Raw genomic sequence first — 17,498 nt, 5'->3', positions numbered from 1 at the left:
GGGGCAAAATACTGGGTCTTCTGATCCTAAAATCCATTTTCTTTCCATTATATCAAGGCCTCTTATATTAATGCCAAATATACATTTTTGTGCCAGGTGCTTTCCTTCCTATGGTCTTTAAGGGAGAATGGTGAGGGGCAAGGAAGGAAGAGGACAAGGACAGACTCTTCTGCCTGAAGGCCTCCAGAGGGTGAGTGAGCACCACTGGCTTTGGGGAAGTCTTCCCACTCTCAAGAGTATGTGAGTATCTGGTCTCCCTGGCTACCTTTCTGGAGAAGCAACATTTGAGGAAAAGGGACACATCACAGTGCTTGTTATAAATGAGAATCTCCTCTTTATTCCACATATAAAAGCTGGTTTCTGGAACTAGATAGGGAAAGAACTTTGGCATGGCTCTACCTCTGTGTGGGCCCTAGGGATAAAGGTCTAAATTCTGGTGACAAGGCCTTTCTCCAGGTGGGAATGAAAAGTCCTGCCCCTTCAGTCCCAGATTAGGGGGTAGGAGCAACGTTGTAGGGCAATTCCTTGGTGAGGTGTACATCAGCTTGCGGCAGGCTCTTCCAGGCAAGTTCTAAGATCCCATACTGGGCAATGCCCATAGGGAGCATGGTACGTACATTGTTCTTCCCTGGGAGGGGAACCACCTCCTGGAACTCCAGAGGACCTTTAGGGGTGTGAGAGCCACCACAGAACAGGTGGTAGAACAACCGCTCCCCAGGAACTAGCTCCGTGGCCTTTAGGGCCTCTTTGTAAATGATCTCTTGGGATTGGGGTGCCCCTCTCAATAGCAGTTCCTGTAGTAGCCTCTGGATTCGGGGGGACTTAAACTGGTACAGGTCCATGAGACGGTAGAACTGTTCCATCCAAGCAGCACTGTCTTTCGCGTATCGCTCCTGCAACATCCGCAAAACATGGTACATTGCCACAAATGTCTCCCATAGAGGCACCTTGTCCTTTTTTTTAGAGATGGGCTGTGCCTTCTTTTCCAACTTGGGCAATTTGGCAGACCTGCCCTTATCCTTAAAAGCCCAGAAGTCCTTTTGAAACATCAGTGCTAGGGTTTGTTTTTCCACAGGGTCAAGGGCACCTGTGAAAATGTCTCTTGTTGGAGGATAATGGTGTTGCATCTCCATCTCCTTGCGAGCAGTGGATATCTGCTCTGCCCGCACACTCCTGTAAGGCTCTCCTAGAAGATGCCAATTTATAGCCTTCAGGTCTGGAATCATTTTGGTAGCTAATGGGGACTTTGGTGTGGTGACAGCCAAAGGTTTTAGCCAGCTTTCCTTTTCCTTTCCTTTTATAGGAGGGATCACTTTCAGGTATTTTGGACCCATGGGCTCCTTACTGGGTTTTGAGATACTTGTGCTTCGTGATTCCAAGTTCTGCTTGTGACGGTACACAATGGCTTCAAGTTTGGCCAGATGCATCCACTCTAAGTTTTCCTTTGCAGTGAGGTCTTTGAGAAGCTGGCACAATCTGTGGAAACTATCCCTGGAAAGCGGTTCTCCTGCCTCCATCTGTTCTAGGACATGGTGGATCCACTCTACATCTGAGAGGCTGATGTCTGCATATATTTCCTCAGCCAGGATTTTGGACACAGGTAACTGTACCTCAGTCTGTCCCTTCAGAGATGGATGACGCTGCAGAAGCCACTGCCACTTGGCCCCTAGTTGTTTGCCTTGGAGTTTATGAGCTTCCATGGTCTTCTTCAATATGTAGGATAAATATGGGGTCTTTAAGTCAGGCTCTTGGGACTCCAAAACTGTATCCAAAACTTGTAGAGGTATGGGCTTATATTTCTTCAACAGTTCTTCTTGTTTATCCATAAACCCTGTCCCTGGGAATACCCTGGACGTCTCAAGTACTGTGGCCTTATCTTCCCAGGATATTTGTTTAGTTGACCCTGGCACTGGTATCTTCTCTTCCCTCCCCAGAACTACTGAGATCAGTTGCTTGGGAGGGCTTTTGAGAACTTCAAGTTTTATAGCTCTGCCTTTGACCTTGGGGATTCTTTTCTCAATAGAAGGGACTGCTTCTCTTCCTTTTAAGTCCTTTTTTCTTTCTCCTGGTAACTTAAATAGTTTTTCTTTTTTAAAGATCTCTTTCTTCTTGTCTACCTCTTCTTCCAATGAGCTTCTCTCCTCTTCCTCCCCCTCTTTCTCACTCAAACGCTCCATCTCTTCCTCACTCATGCTTTCCTCCTTCTCAAACACTTCCTCCTCCTGCACCTTCTTCTTCTTTTTCTTCTTCTCCTTCCCTTCCTCTTCTTCCTCCTCTTCCATTTCCTCCTCTTCCTCCTCCTCCTCCTCTTCAGACAAACTCTCTCGCTCTATTTCATCTAATAAGCTTTCCATTTCTTCAGAAAAGCTCTCTTCACTTTTCACACTTTTCACCTCATCCTCTTGACTGAGAAACTCTTCCTGTTGCAAATCAACTCTCTTTAGCTTTTTTCTCTTTCTTGACCTTTGTTTAAGGAATGGCTTTGCCTCTTCTTCCTCTGTTATTTCATCCTCCTCTTCTTCCTGTATGACTTCTCTGTGTTGCCTGGCCAATCTGCTTTCTTCCTCAGTCATCTTTTTCTCTTTCTTTATCAGTCTTCTCATTTCCTTGGCCAGTTCTCTCTGCCTCTTAGCCAGTTTCTTCTCATCTGTGGCAATTTCTGGTTGTTCCTCAGAAAAATCCCACTCCTTGGCATCAAGTTCATTCTGTACCTTGTTCAATTCCTTTTCCTTAGTAATGAAAGACCTCTTTAACTTTGTCATCTCTATTTCTTCCTGGGTTAGTTTCCTTTCTTTTTTGATAAGGCCTCGAAGTATCTTTAAGATTTTGCTGCTTACTTTTAATGGTTCCTTGGAAATGCCCTTGCTTTCTTTAGCCATCTTCCTTATTAATTTGGCTAGCTTCCTTTCTTCCTGGGCACATACTCTCCCTCCTCTAGTAAACTCCAGTTCTCCTTTGGTAATGTCTGTTTGCTCTGTGGCCAGTATCCTATCTTCATAGACCAGTATCTTTTCCTCTAGTGACAATTTCCTCTTAATTAGTTCTAGTTCATCCTTAATTGGTCTTCCCTGTCTTGAAGTTTCTTGAGTCTCTTTTTTAAAGAGAGTTGCCTTTCCCTCAGCCAGTCTCACCTTCTCCCAGGCCAATTTCTTTATTTCCATGCCCAATGCCTTTCCTTCCTTAGTAATAGACCAGTCACCTCTGAGCTGTTTCAGTGCTTGGAATATCACCCTCTTTTCCATAGCTAATTTCATTTTGTCCTGGGCTATTTGGTGCTGTTCCTCAGCCAGCCTTTCCTCTAATTGGGTCAGTTTTTCCTCTATAGCAGCCAATTTCTCCTTCTTCTGGAAAAGTTTCTCCTTTTCCTCCATCAGCTTCTTCTCTATCTGAACCAGTCTCTTCTTGTACATGTCCAGTTTCTCCTTTTCTTGGTCTGATTTCTTTCTCTTCTCAGTGAGGCTTTCTTTGAGCTGGATTAAGTTTTCTTTCCTCTGAGCCAGTTTCACCTTCTCCTGAGCCAGAGTCTTCTGCCTCCAGGCTAGTATCTCCTTGGTTTTGGGGAGTTCTTCCTTGCTCTGGACCAATTTATTCCTTTCCTGGGCCAGTTTTTGCTTATTCTTTAGCAATTGTTCCCTTTTCTGGACAAGTCTTGCCTCCTCCCCAGGCAGTGTTTCCATGTCCTGGGTCAGTTTCTTCTCATCCTGGATCAGTAGCTCTTCTTCTTGGGCCAATTTCTGCTTGTTCTCCATCAGTTGCTCCCTTTTCTGGCCAAGTCTTTCCTCTTCTTCAGGAAATTTTACATTGTCCTGGGCCAGTTTCTTCTCCTCCTGGATCAGCAGCTCTTCTTCCTGGGCCAACTTTTGCTTATTCTCCATCAATTGCTCCCTTTTCTGGCCAAGTCTTTCCTTTTCCTCAGCCAGTTTTTCCTTGTCCTGGACCAGTTTCTCCTCTTTCTGGATCAGCAGTTCTTCTTCCTGGACCACTTCTTTCTCTTCCACATTCAGTTTCTCCTCTTGAGAGGCCAGTGTCATCTCCTCCTGATCCAGTCTCTCCTCTTCATTGACCAGTTCCTCCTCTTCCTGATTCAGTTCCTCCTCTTCCCATGCCAGGTCCTCCAATTCCTGGGCTAGTTCCTTTTCTTGCCATGCTACATCTTGCTCCTTCTGGGCCAGTTTTTCCAATTTCTGGACCAATATCTTTTTTACCTCAGCTAGCTTCCCTCCTTTCTTTGCTTTTTTCTCTTCTTCTTGAGCCAGTTTCTCCAATTTCATGGCCAGTTTCTTCCTTCGCTGGGCCAATTTCTCTGCTTCCTGGGTTAGCATCTCCTCTCTTTGGGCTAGTTTTTCCTCATTCTGGATAAACTTCCTCTCTACCTCCTCCATTTTCCTGTCTTTCTGGGCCAGTTTCTCATAGTCTCTGGCCATGTTTCTCTCTTCCTGAGCCAGTTTTCTCTCTTCCTGTGCTAGCTTCTCTACTTCTTGTGCCAGCTTCCTCTCTTCTTGGGCTCGTTTTATTTCAACTTGGGCCCGTTTCCTCTCAACCTGTGCCTGTTTATATTCTTGATGGATCTGTCTCTGCTCTTCTGTCATCAGCTCTTCTTCTGCTGCTGCTGCTGCTGCTTCTTCTCCTTCCCACTCCTGAGACAATTCTTCCTCCAGGGTCACTTCCTCCTCATCCTCCAACAATTGCTCCCTGGCCCTGGCTGACATCTTTTCCCAGATCTGTGACCATTTATCCCATGTCTGCTTCTTCTTGTCCCTCTCCAGCTCTTCCTCATCTGGGAACAGCTTTTCTTCTTCCTCATGGAGCTTCTCCTCTTCCTGAAGACGCCTGCTTTCCCAGGCTTTCTTCCATTCATCCCAGGATATCCTCGTCTCACTGTTGGCCTGTTTCCACTGATCCCAGAGCTTCTTCCACTCCTGCCGAGACAGTTTTGTCTCTTCCTTAACTGGTCTTCCTTCTTGTTCAACCACTTTCTCCTCTAATTTGGCCTTTTCCCCCACTTCCTGACTCACGTCCGTCTCCTCTTCTTTGGTTTTTTTCCTCTCTTTTTTATCCACTTTTATTTCCTGCTGGACTGCTTTCCCCTCCTGCTTAGAAGGCTTCTTAGAGGGTTTCTTCTCTTCTTTCTTTGATATTCGTTTTCCCTTGGTTACGTCTGGTTCTAAAAAAACAACTTTCTTTTTCTTGCCTTTGTTTGGAATCACCTGGGTTTCCCACAAGTCCAGCACATCCCTTTCTTTCTTTCGCTCTTGCTCCTCTTTTGTCTCCTCTTCCTTGTCACTGATCACCCTGTCCTCTCTAATTGCTCCTGCATGAGGAAAAACTGGTTTCTCCTCTGGCCAGGCTACATCCCAGTCAAGGTCCTCAAGCCGTTCCTTACTTTCTTTCTTCAACAGGGGGCAGATCTCCTGAAAGAGCTCCCAGCTGGGCCGTCGATCTGCCAGCACCGCCTGAGCCATGGTCACTAGCTCAGTGTTTAGAGCTTCTGACATTTTTGTCTGGGAACCAGATATCCTCAGGGTCATAAGACGACATAGATCGTCCCGCCATGATGAGCCATCTCCAGGGGTAGTCCTGTGGCCAGGAGCTCCAGAGGCACTCTGCCCTCTGACTTCCACCAGCTTCACAACTGATTCTCTCCTTATAGGATATGGAGGGTCCTCAACTGTAACTTCAGCATCTATTGTCTTCCTCTTGCGCCTCTCTATGGGTTTCTGAAGTGTTGCTTTCCTGCCTCTTTTGTCACGTATCTTCCTCAGCATCTTCAATGCAACATGATCCTTTGAGGCATCTATCCCTGGAGGCTCTTGTTCGTCATCTTTTGAAATCTTTAGTGTACTGGAGGTTGAAGACCTACACTCCTCCCTCTCAGTTGGTGCAGCTTCACTCTGATCACCTTCACCCTCTAAGGGACCTGGCTCTGTGCCAGTCTCTTTCATCTTCTTGAGGCTCTGCAAAAATTTTCGGGCTATAGGGAGAATCAGGAGATGTAGATAAGGGAAGCTTGGGAGGCTTAAATGAAGCCCTTCCCAAAATCTGATATGAGCTAAGAGGAACTGCCATAACAGATGTAGCAACAGAGGGGGCTGAGGCCTTTTTTTAAAAAAAAAAGGCATTCTCCTTGCTTTATTCCCAGTCCCTTCCCTCCTCCCTCCCCTGCCTCCCCGACCTCTGTCAAGTCTTACAGAGATAGGTTTTGGAGTCTCTCTGAATTTGGGTGGATTCTTCCTAGGAAGGTTCTTTTCTGTGAAAGGATCTTTCCACTTACCTCTGTTCCTATCTGATACCTCTTGACCCAAGTTAGCCTTAACTACCCTGCCTCTTGGGGACCCTGAGGCATTAACCAGATCACCCCATACATACTATGCTTTCTGCCGCCTACTCGGCCCCATCTTTGGCCTTTGCTGGGCTTGTAGGCAACTTCAGGTTCTTCAGGAGCTGTATCAAGTTGGTTGGAAAGGGCGGTAAGTTCAGAAGCCCCTGAGACATCTAAAGAAAAAGTAGGCTTTTCATCACCCAGTGATAAGATCAGGTTTTCATTCAATCGCTGCTCCACTTGGGTATGAAGGATTTGGAGATCTGTGGCCTGCATTCCCAGCAGATGGTCCAGGGTTTCTTCCCCAATCATTTCCTGCCTATGAAAGTCAAAGGAGGGGAAGGACCATGCTGAATCAGGGACAAGAGGGAGAATGAGAAGGAAAGAACAGCTATGGAACAGGCAGGGGACTTGACAACATGACCAACAGAGACAGAGTATGTAGAGGTAAAGAATGGCGAAGAAGAAAGAAAAAGTCTAGGAAGCCAAGATGGTAATGCATGGCGTGACCTGTATGGGGCCTTCAAGGGTAGGAGAAGAGGGTGAAAAAGGGGCACTTGAAGAGGTAGGGGACAAACAGGAATAGGGGAAGAAATGGAGAAAGGAGTGAGCAGTTAGGGGATCATCAGGGTAGTATAGGAATGGAAAAAGACTATGAACAAGGAAAAAGGACAGAAAGAGCTAATGAACAGAGATGAAGAGACAGTGAAGGCAGAGAAGGGAAAAATGGGAAAGGGGAAGAAGAAAATCAGAAGCTAGTGAAGAACTGAGGAAGGCACAAAGAACTTACTGCATCTCCCGGAAAGTATCTTCGTTCTGGATCAAGTTTAAGAGTGAGGTCTTAGAGTGGATTCCAGTCTCAGCCATGAGGCTCAGGGCCTTATTCCTTACTCTTTCATCTTTGTCCATTAGTCTTTGGGCCAGAGGCACGGCAAAGAGATGTGTAATCATTCCTAGACACTTCAGCCCTTCCCAGGCTAGCTCTCGGATCAGTGGATTGGAATTGGTTGTATCATCCAACAGACGACGGGCTGTTTCAGCACGCAGGAGTGGAGGAACCTGGTAAGAGGCAAAGATTTGCCCTAGTGTACCAATACAGCTCTGGTACTTCAGTGGAGAAGCATGGATCATAATATTGAGAATTGTCTCTATCAGGCTATTGATAGCTACTTCACTCATCTTTCTTCCCAGCCAACTGCAGTTTGCTGAGTCTGTAAGGACACTGTAAGTTATATCCTTTGACGCTCTTATTTCAAGGAAGTCTTCATCCTCCTTTTCACGTGCATATTCTCCTACATCACTTATAGCTCTTGCCCTACCGTGCCAGAAGAAGAATTGTTGAGACTTGTCCCGTTCCAGGTCCCGCATGGGTGAGTGCAGGTTGCACTGTAGGTATATTGGGCTGCCCTGTGGCCAAAGACGGGCACGAATCACTGAGTTAGGAATGTAGCAATCAGGAGCCAAGAGCCATTTCTGCCCATGGCCAAAGTAGTATTGCAGTATCTGGTAAGGGTTGAGTCCATCCCAGGTAGTCAGCTGTAGCTGGGGAGGAAGAACATAATGGGAATGCAGAGGTTTTTTCACCTGTGTCCAATCAGCTTCCTTATACAAGGAATCGTGTCTGAAGGAAGACAGTAACACAGGGCTCCCTTGCTCATCTTCTATGACGTGTGGCACATTATGATCAAAGGCGATGGCCCGATTATTGACAAGGTTCTCCAGACCCACTAATTGCTGTTGCCCTTGTCCAAAGTAGATATACTTGGGCACAAACATGGTCTCAAAGGAGAAGAAGAAGCTTGGTATGAAAGGCTTAGGAACTTCTAGCACTTCATCTGTCAAACCTATAAGGGAAAGGCGAGCCAGCAGGGCTGAGGGAAGCAGTTTTAAACAGGACACCAGATAAAGACTCTGGTTGAAAGTGACTAGCAGGTCACCCCGGTCATTTGCAAAGCAGAGTGGGCCAAAGTGCAATGATGAGTCCAGCATGGCTATGAGTCTACCATGGAAGTTCCAGATCCGGACAGAGCCATCACTGCCACCCGTGACAAAAAGACTCAAGGATAGGCAGACATCAAAAGATGTGATGGTACACTGGTGCAGAGGCAATGTGTCTATGAACGTTGAGCCTTCCTGTGACCCAGAGGACAGAAAGTCATGGAACTTCCAGAGACGCAGGCAGTTAGTCTCCGTGATGGCACTCACAGACTTGGGCAAGAGTATCAAGTGTGTTAGCTTACAGCTGCTGAGAATGCTGGCAAAGGGCTGCAGCTGCACTCTCACCCCTTCAAGCACAGCTTCTGATAGGTGTACATAGTCATCCATTCCATAGGAACAGAGCAAAGAGTTTTCTCGGCAACCAGAAAGCCCTCCAGGCAGTGTAGAGAGTGCTAATACAGCCCCGAAGTGCATGAGTTTCTCTATTTGGGCACAGCTGTGCTGGGAAAGCACTCTGATCACACCACTCTGGTGTCCAGAGAACATTAGTCCTTCTAGACCCCGACCCAGGTGGAAATGCCCATAAGCCAGGCATTGTACCAAGTCCTGAGAATCTGGTGAGGTGCATATAAGATACTTGGCTGGGCAAGGGCAGCGGGTTGTGTCAAATACCAGCACATCTGAGCTGCCTGTTGCTACAAAGAGCTCCTCTTTATCTGGGTCATAGGCCCAATCCACAGCCCGGTCCAGGATTGAGAAGGGCCAGGTGATAACCAGAAGATTCCCTGTTAGTGGGGACACAAAGCGCAACAAGCCATCCTCAGTAGTGCACAGGATCCGGAACCAGTTATTGCCACAGCGGACCCGACGTATCTGCTTGGGAGCAGAGCCACAGACATTGAAGAGGTTATAGAAGCACGGCAGACTGCGCAAGGAGAAAGAATGGGTAGTCTGGCAGAAGAAAGTAGTGCTATCAATAAACTGGAGTTGATACAGTTCCTCGCCAAGTTCTAGCTGCCGCAGCAGACTCCCTGAAGTCAGGTTCCACTCCTTGATTAAGCCTTCTTGGCCGGCTGTTAGCAGGGTGTGGGCTTCTGGCTGGCTGCGGATACATATCACCGATGAGAAATGGGCCTTGAAACTGTGGAGTGCGTGCCCCTGATTGAGGCTCCACACTTGGATTTCCCCAGTCCTGTTTCCAGCATAGAGGAAGCCCTGCTCAAAACAGGTGAAGCAGCAGGTGATTGAGGAGCCACTGGTGGTGGAAGGGAACCTCTTCACCTCTGCCAGCCGGCCGTGGCCCTGGCGCTCAAGGACCCTCACCACAGTCTCACATAGGGCTACAAGGGAGCCATTGGGGCCGTTCAACATGATGTTGTGGACAAGCTCATCACCAGGCATGGAAACCATGTGGGCTATTTGGAGACCCTTGCCACTCTGCTCCATGATCCAGGTGACCACTGCCCCCAGGATTCCCGACAGAAGCATCTTCATTTCTGGGTCATAGCAGAGGCAGCTGATGTTAAAGCGGCAGGGCACTATACCTAGGGGTTTGAATGACTGAAAGTGGTCCCCAAAGAGCCGCAGGAGCAGGTCACCACAGTAGACCACGAGGATATGAAAGGAACCTGTGTGAACCATGGACTGGATGGGCGGCAGTCGTTCAGTCATGGAGAATGTTCTCTTCTGCACCATGTCCTCAGTTTTGCTCTTCATCCATACCACAGCCTAGAAGAGAAAAAGATGGGAACTGCCTAGAAAAGATAGTGGAAGAAGAAAGGGCAGAATACTCAGCTATTTTTCTCTTGCTAAGGAGAAACTGGAAGACTCTAGAGTGATTTTACCCCCTGGTTTTGGGAGTTGGAAATATTGTAGAAGCAGGAAACCTAGGACTCTTTCCCTAACCTTGGCCTACTTTAGGAGAACCATAAAATCTGTTCAACACAGAGACTGTAATTGGAGAAAGGATGAACGGGGAATCCTGGATCCAGGTCACTTTCATTCAAGGGGTGTATCTTTCTGGGTTAATCTAGGGTCAGAACTTACATGGGCATGGCCCCTGTAGAATGGGCTAAGAAGAAAGGCTGGGTAGTTTTACCTGTATTTCTTTTGTGCTTGTTGTCACCCACGGGAGGGAAGCAAAGAAGTGGGCATCACTGAAGTAATAGCATATAAGTGGCATATTTTGAGGATGGCGAGACTCTTTGAACAGGATCTGGGACCGGTCACTCAACACAACTACATCAATCTTTGGGTCATCTAAAGTTTGCTGGGGAGAGGCATGGCATAAACTAAGAGACCAGGACACATATACACTAAATATATTCTCATGCAAGTCACAATTAAAGCAGTTCTCAAAGTTACGCCTCAGCCCCAAGAATCACTCCTGTGGCTCCCACACAAGGACAATTTATCACCTGTGGGACACTATACTTCACAAGCATGTAACAAAACCCCCAACACAAAAGCGAACCAAACCGCTATAGGGCCTATATGGGCAAACTTTATGGTGTGAGCACAGGAGAAAACTGATGTTCTTCCCAACATGTCCTCTAACATTCTCCCTCCTGTCTAAAAGGTACATATGTCATAAAAGACACATTTAACAGATTACAAAGGCAAGTGCACTGCCATATGCCCACATGTAAAGTAACACAGTATCCCAAAAGTCAGCACAGCTTTATTAAAGCCTAAAACTGCACTAAGTAAGACTTTTAGGACACCCTATCTGGCCTTGAAGTTTGACAGAGGAAGATTTTTTTATGTGTGTATATATATATATATATATATATATATATATATATATACACACACACACACACACACACACACACACATACACAAATACATATACACACACTTAATATATATATATATATAGACACACACACACTATATGTGTATATGTGTGTGTGTGTGTGTGTGTGTGTGTGTGTGTGTGTGTATTATCCCACTGTGATAGAGCATGTGCTATGAAACATGCACCTGGGATCCTTTTACACAGAGCCAGCCATAGCAAAACTGAGGTTGGCAGATGTTCTCTCTGGTGCCTTCTCCATTCTCTTTTAGAAAAATCTCTCTTCCCAGAGGGTTGGTTCTTCTGAAATGCTTCAAAGTGTTAACCTCTCACCATCAAAATGTCCTTGCAAGAGGTCTCTAGACTCATTTGGAAGTTGATGGCCCACTTTCTACTAAGGGGACAGTTGTCTTTATCATCTACCCTGCCTGCTTCCTGCATAGTGGATCTATGCTCCCCTGAAGTGCTCATAAATCTTAAGATAGATAGAGGCCAGTAACATGTTTATGTTCTACATATACATTACCTTGCTTTTATGTATCATGTCATTTATAAGGTATTTAAAATCCTTCCACACGGGAATGAGTCTGGGGGAAGTCATCACCTTGATTATCCCCTGGTCCTCCTCAGGACCACTGTTTAAAAACCTGTAGGAATACAAAAGAGGCCAGCTTAGCCACTGATACTTTTTGAGGAGCTAGAAATCAGAAGGCAAGGTCCATGAACTCATGTTTATTGGACACTTTTTGAATGTCAGGAACTATGCATAAGATACCCTCTCATTTAATCCTCACTGCAGCCCAGTGAGGTAGGTATTACCTCATTTGAGAAAACTGAGGCTTGGAGAGGGTAAATAAAGGAGTTGGAAGTTGAATCTTAGCATTGGCTATCATCCAATAGGATATTATGGGGGAGGGAAGCAGAGAAATCTAAGAGGGGCTGGAAAGGAATACTGTCACAGGCAAATAATTGTTCCTTGCTGGTGATGGGCTGTCAAGGGATCTTTTTGCAAGAACTAGTAGTTCCCAAAGTGTGGACCCTGGACCTCCTGTACCGGGATTCCTGGGGGAGAGGTACATCTTAAAATGCAGATCCTTAGGTACTGAAGCAGAACCATGGTGGTGGGCCCCTGAGCGCTTCCCTTGTAACAAGCTCCCTAGGTGATTCTGTGGACCTTGAAGTCTGACTACTGAAACAGGAAATCGAGATAAAGGGTGCCCAGGACAAAGAGTCAGCTCCGTGTAGCCCAGCTGGAGAAAGGATCCAGCCATTGGGCCTTGCAGGCTTTCCCAGGCTTGTGGAATCAAGTAGCTCTCTTGAATGTGATACATCTGCTATTCATCCTTCTCCTCCCCATTCCCTTCTCTTTGGCCTTCATGAGGACAAACCTCTACTTTTCTTAGTTGGATGGTGAATAAATCCTACTTTTAACAAGTTCCCTCTGTCAGGGGGTCTGTCATTACTGATCTGACGATGCGCTTGTTTTCCTCATTTGTAAAATGAAAATGCCAGATCCTTGCAACTTCACAGGATTGTTGCAAGGATAGACTAAGATAATTCCTGTGAATACTTTTTAAAGTATACTCTAAAGCAACAAACAATTATGACTGCTGTTTTTAGGCTGGTTTGGTTCTCAGAGAAGTACTAGTTTTTTCCTTCCAACCTATACTTTGTACTTTTCAGTTGCTCTGGAAACATTACAGCTAAATTTAATAGTCTGGCCAGCAGAGGGCAGTGGAAGCCATCCTTGCGCCTGCCAGATGAAGGAAAACTGATGGACTTTCAGTTTAAAGTGGTCCCCAAACTGCGATCCTCAGGACAGCAGCATCAGCATCACCTGGGAACTTGTTAGAAATGCAAATTATCAGGCCCCACCCTAGACCTACTAAATTGGAAACTCCGAGAGTAGGGCCCCAAAATCTGAGTTTTAACAAGCTCTCCAGCTGGTCTTAAAGTCTGAGAAACACTGGTTTGGAGAGCTGTTGGAGTTCCAGATCATTTGGCCTGGGCCTCCTGAGGCAAGGTCAGCAGAACCCACCCTCTGGCACGGCTAAGACTAGGCCCTGTGTTGCCACAGAGACTTGATGGCTGGATCTGCGGGAGGAAGCAACAGGCAAAACTTATCATCATCTCATGTGTAGGGTGGTTTAGTGCCCACAAAAAAAAGCTTTCACAGGGACTTCCCTGGCGGTCCAGTGGTTAAAACTCTGCGCTTCCACTGTAGGGGGCGCGGGTTGGATCTGTGGTCAGGGAACTAAGATCCCGCATGCCTCACGGTGCGGCCAAAAAAAAAAAAAAAGCTTTCACATCAATCACTTCATTAGTTCTTGAAAGAATTCTGAGAGGCAGATACCACCGTCTCCATTGTACATATAAGGAATGTGAATTCAGAGAGGAAGAGGGATGTGTTCAAAGCTACACAGGGCAGCTTCAAGACTAAGATCCAACTCACAGTTCAAGATTCTTTTATCATTTGAGAGAAGTAAAAGGTTCTCCCAGCTAATGCTAAGTGAGCTCTCTTCCCCACAAACCCACTAATGGGAACTGGGGACTGGCTTTCAGACATTAGCATCCCCTATGTCTTTCCACTCTCCCCAAGGCTGCATGCTGCCCTCCTGCCATATCTTTTTCCATTCTATTCTCCTGTAACCCTGCACTTGCTGCTCTTTTGGACCACCTTTCAGGAGCCACTGTGATCAGCTGAAATGGATCGGTGGATGGCCCTACGGGCCAGGGCCCCACAGCTCAGATTTACCCAAACAGCTCCTTCTTGGGGGCCCAGAGCTGCTGAGAGAGTAGTCATTTGTAGTCAACAAATTTGCAGTCATTGACATCAGTTTCCATTTTTCCTAATTATCTCCTCTGGGTCCAACTTCTCTTGACCAGCCTATAAAAAGCAAGCGGTTGGAACCCTTTGGGGGCATATTCTTTGGAGGTTAAGTGAGAAGGAAGGCCTTCAACCCCCATACCTATGTTTGTTGTTGTTGTTGCCACTCTCTCCCATCCCATATACCAGTTTCCTTAGAGGAAACCTCTCCTAAAATGCCCCACTTTGATTCCCTAATCCCCTTACCTGTCCTTAAAAGCAAGTCCAGAGAGAGCGCCAGATGCCTTAATCCCAATGGTCTTGACTTTTTAATATCTTGATAACCCAAAGATGATCTAAAGGGAGAATTCAAGTCCTGCAGCCAACTGAGAGGAGTCAGAATTTGGGGGCTGAGATATGGTATCTGACTGTAGCTGACTATAGAGACAAACCAGGTCTATGATTGGGCATTGATGCTGGTGCCACATCCTTTTTCTTAGTTGCAGTCCATTCCAAGGTACTGTGTCGGTGGTGGTGGGATGGAAAGCCAGCATCCCATGAGCCCTGCCTTTGTAATACAGAGAATTGGCTCTAGGGGGTACTGCACTCCGTGACACTATTGGGCCCCTGTTGAAGAAGGAAAAGAACAAAGTATTGTGAGTACATATAACAAGGAGACCTGACCACCCAAAAGAAGAGTGATGTGTGCTCCACACTTTGAGGTAAAGCCCAGCACGGATCCTACAGCCTTGCAGGTGGCTCTCACGTTTGGCGACAAGGATGCAGAAAGCCCAGCTGGCATCAGTTGACTGTAAAGTCAGAGGGACTGTAAAGCCCGAGGGCAATCTTGGCTTACTCTGTTTTTTTGAATTACTGTTAAGGAGCCCAAGTCTGTCCCCAGGCCTGGGACTGCTACTCTGGCCTTATAAGTGAGTTCACAGCTAGGGCTGGGACTGGAATGCACTTAACTTTACAGAAAGAAACAATTTTCCAGGACACACATATATTACCAGGGTGGGCTAGTTTCTATTGAGTGAAGAATTATCCAGCATGGGAGTAGTGATAGCATCCAGAACTGATTAAGGTTGTAAAGTGGTTGCCAGGCATTTTACATACATTGTTTCATTTAATTCTTATACAATGATTCTATGACTTAGCTATCATCCTCCATTAATGAAACAACTTTTAAAAATGGACATGGTAAAAATACTCAAAACATACCAAGGAACATATACTGAAGAGAAAGTCACCTGTCCTGTTCCCCTTCAGAAAGGTAACCCTGGTTGTGTCTTTCTTCAGGTGTTCTGTACACACACAAGCATGTATGTAAAAAATATTATTTTTCTTACACAAATGGTAGTATGCTATATACACTTTTCTCACTTAATAATCTTAAAGATTAACTCATATTAAAACATACAGCTCTGTCTCATTTTTCAACAGCTGTCAGCTGCAGTGTATTCCACTGCGTGGCTGAACTACCATTTATTTATTTAAACTTCTATTAATGGAAATTGGGCAGTTTCCAACCTTTTGCTATAACCCATGCCACAAATGAATATCTTTGTTAATGCCTCAGAGTTTTAATTAACTTAAATTTTAAAACTGAAGCAATGTAAATCTTTTATTCATTAAGCATAACTTATTTTAGGTATACTGGCTTAAATAAATTATTAAAATTAATTTCACCTGTTTCTTTTTAATGTAAATTTTAAAATTGCATATTTGGCTTGCATTATATTTCTATTAGATAGTACTGCTTTAAATTATCACCGTCTGGTGGTGGTGTGGATTTCACTCCTTGAGAGTAGGAACCCAATTTATCTTGATTTCTCCCGTGTCCTCATTATCACCCAACCTGGCATGAAGTAGGTGCTTAATACATTTTTGTTGAATGAATTAGCAAATGAATGACCCTCTGCCCTCTCTCAGGAAGAAGAAATATATGCTTCCCAGCTCAAGTCTTACTGAGCATCTTCTTGGAAGGAAGATGAGGTGCGAAGGGTATTGACTGGGTTTTCTTGACCAGAGAACCTTGCAATTTTAGCCAGTTCCCTCGGTAACCCCTAGTGGAGTAGGAGTGGCAACATTCATTTTTTGAAAAAAAGAGTCGGATCCTTGATTATGCCAGCAGGTGGACTAAATTTGAACAAAATTTTCCAGGCCGTAAGTACTTAACAAACACTGGTTACCCTAAGAATGTGCTATAAACGAATGAATGGTAGGTAACCGGGCCTCCAGGGCAACCCCCTGGGTGATGGTCATGAGACTCCCGTCGAAGGCAGAGTTCCGGAGCCGCCTACTACGGGGAGAGGCGACCAGACATGAATCCCAACACATTCGGTCGTCCCAGCTCTCCGCGCCGGAGGAAAGAAGGGCGTGTCCGCCTCTTCAAGACCGGGGCCGCGCCTGTTACCTGCGACGACTGCATTCCCGACTAGGGAGGGCACGGCGTGTGTGGCGGCTCTCAGAAGCTACGTGAAGGATCAGACCTAGAATAGGAGGGCCTGACGAACGACCTTGGGGATGCTGCGAGAAGACACTGCCAACAGGACGGTTAGCTCCCCAGCCCCGCGCCCGGTGGACTAACCGAGGCGAGGGGAGTGAGCGCGCGTGCGCACTGGCGCGCGCCCGGCAGGAAAAAGCCCAGCGCGAGGCCCCGCGCGCGCGCGCGCGTTCGAAAGAAAAAAAAAAAAGTCCTCCCCGTGGGGGCCCGCGGCAATTTAGGCCGGAGTTGGCCGGCGAGCGCGCGTGCGCGAGCGCGCATAGACGCCCTTCTCCACGGCTCCCCTCGGTTGGGGGTCTAGCGCGCTGCTCCGCTATTCCCGCCTCTCCCGAGGCTCGCGCCCTCGGTGTAAGTATCTCGCGCGCGCTTTGCGGAGAGGGAGGAAGAGGGTCCACTGAAGGAAGGGAGGAGGCGGACAGAGCTTGGAAAAAGGGAAAAACCGCCCTCGCCGAGCGAGGAGCGCGGTCAACGGGCTGGAGTCTGCAGAAGACACGCCTCTATCCCTCACGCCCCTCGGGGCTGCGGAAGTACTCTGGAGACTCCAGAGGCACTGAGGCGACAGGTGGACTACAATTCCCAGAAGGCAGCGCGGCCCCGCGCCTACAGCTCCCGGCAGTACCTGGGCACCAGGCCTTTTTCAGCTTGCTGCCGCCTAGGGCGAAACTACAGTTCCCAGGAGGCGTCGCGCGAAGCGGCTTGGAAGTGGGCAGCCTGGAAGTCACTCGGGCCACAGGAGCTGGCGGCGTCTCCAGCAAGCGGCGCGGATCTGGATACCGTGGTCGTGGGGCCCGCTGCGCGGGCAGCTGGGACGCCCAGGTATGTGGCTCCGGGTGCAGGGTCGGCCTCGCGCAAGGGTGGTGGGGAATCGGTGTCCCCTCGGACCCCGAGGGTCAGCGCGGGCGGGCGACTGGGCGGACGGCCGGGTGTGGGGACCGGTTGTTGGGGGCGGCGGCGGCGGCGGCGGCGGCGGGACTCTAGCCCTCTGGACCTGGCCGGTCTCTTGCCCGCATGCTTCAACTTTCCAGACGAGCTACCTGGCGCTGTTGCCGAAGAGCGTGGCATGGGAGTCGGGTAGCAGTGAGTTCGGGTCCTGGCTCTGCCACTCTGGAGGTGCGATATAGGGAAACCGCGC

General features: G+C 47.4%; 2 protein-coding genes across 17 annotated transcripts in view; one reads left to right on the top strand and one right to left on the bottom strand.

Moving 5' to 3' along the window:
* Positions 1–214: 214 nt before the first annotated feature.
* Positions 215–16,485, bottom strand: WDR87 (WD repeat domain 87). 3 transcript variants are annotated; one of them, XM_067719493.1, is made up of 8 exons: positions 16,277–16,485; positions 15,082–15,164; positions 14,128–14,487; positions 11,581–11,701; positions 10,356–10,526; positions 7,110–9,985; positions 6,367–6,638; positions 215–5,971 (listed from the first exon to the last, which is right to left on the bottom strand). In XM_067719493.1, exons 4-8 carry the CDS (start codon positions 11,653–11,655, stop codon positions 492–494), a joined length of 8,874 nt encoding a protein of 2,957 aa, XP_067575594.1. In that variant the 5' UTR covers positions 11,656–11,701; positions 14,128–14,487; positions 15,082–15,164; positions 16,277–16,485; the 3' UTR covers positions 215–491. The 3 variants fall into 3 exon arrangements, with proteins under 3 accessions (XP_067575594.1, XP_067575592.1, XP_067575595.1); XM_067719491.1 differs by lacking the exon at positions 15,082–15,164; XM_067719494.1 differs by lacking the exons at positions 10,356–10,526; positions 15,082–15,164.
* The window catches only part of SIPA1L3 (signal induced proliferation associated 1 like 3), a 237,344-nt gene continuing 236,283 nt past the window's right edge, over positions 16,438–17,498 (top strand). For all 14 annotated transcript variants that reach the window (XR_010939121.1, XR_010939122.1, XM_067719505.1 and 11 more), the window contains exon 1: positions 16,438–17,182. The gene's annotated coding sequence lies outside the window, so the exon portion shown is untranslated. The remainder of the gene's footprint in view (positions 17,183–17,498) is intronic.

The sequence above is a fragment of the Pseudorca crassidens genome, chromosome 20 (assembly GCF_039906515.1).
Source record: "Pseudorca crassidens isolate mPseCra1 chromosome 20, mPseCra1.hap1, whole genome shotgun sequence".
NCBI lineage: Eukaryota > Metazoa > Chordata > Mammalia > Artiodactyla > Delphinidae > Pseudorca > Pseudorca crassidens.
The sequence above is the reverse complement of the archived record's forward strand: the minus strand, read 5'-3'. Positions and strand labels throughout refer to the sequence as shown.

Bases quoted from the DNA above. Each gene is read 5' to 3' on its own strand.
- WDR87 (XM_067719493.1), bottom strand. From the start codon at position 11,655: ATGACTTCCCCCAGACTCATTCCCGTGTGGAAGGATTTTAAATACCTT. The intron at 10,527-11,580 runs GTAATGTATATG...GCCTCTCCCCAG, and splicing joins ACATGATACATAAAAGCAAG to CAAACTTTAGATGACCCAAA. The intron at 9,986-10,355 runs GTAAAACTACCC...TTTCTCTTCTAG, and splicing joins CAAGCACAAAAGAAATACAG to GCTGTGGTATGGATGAAGAG.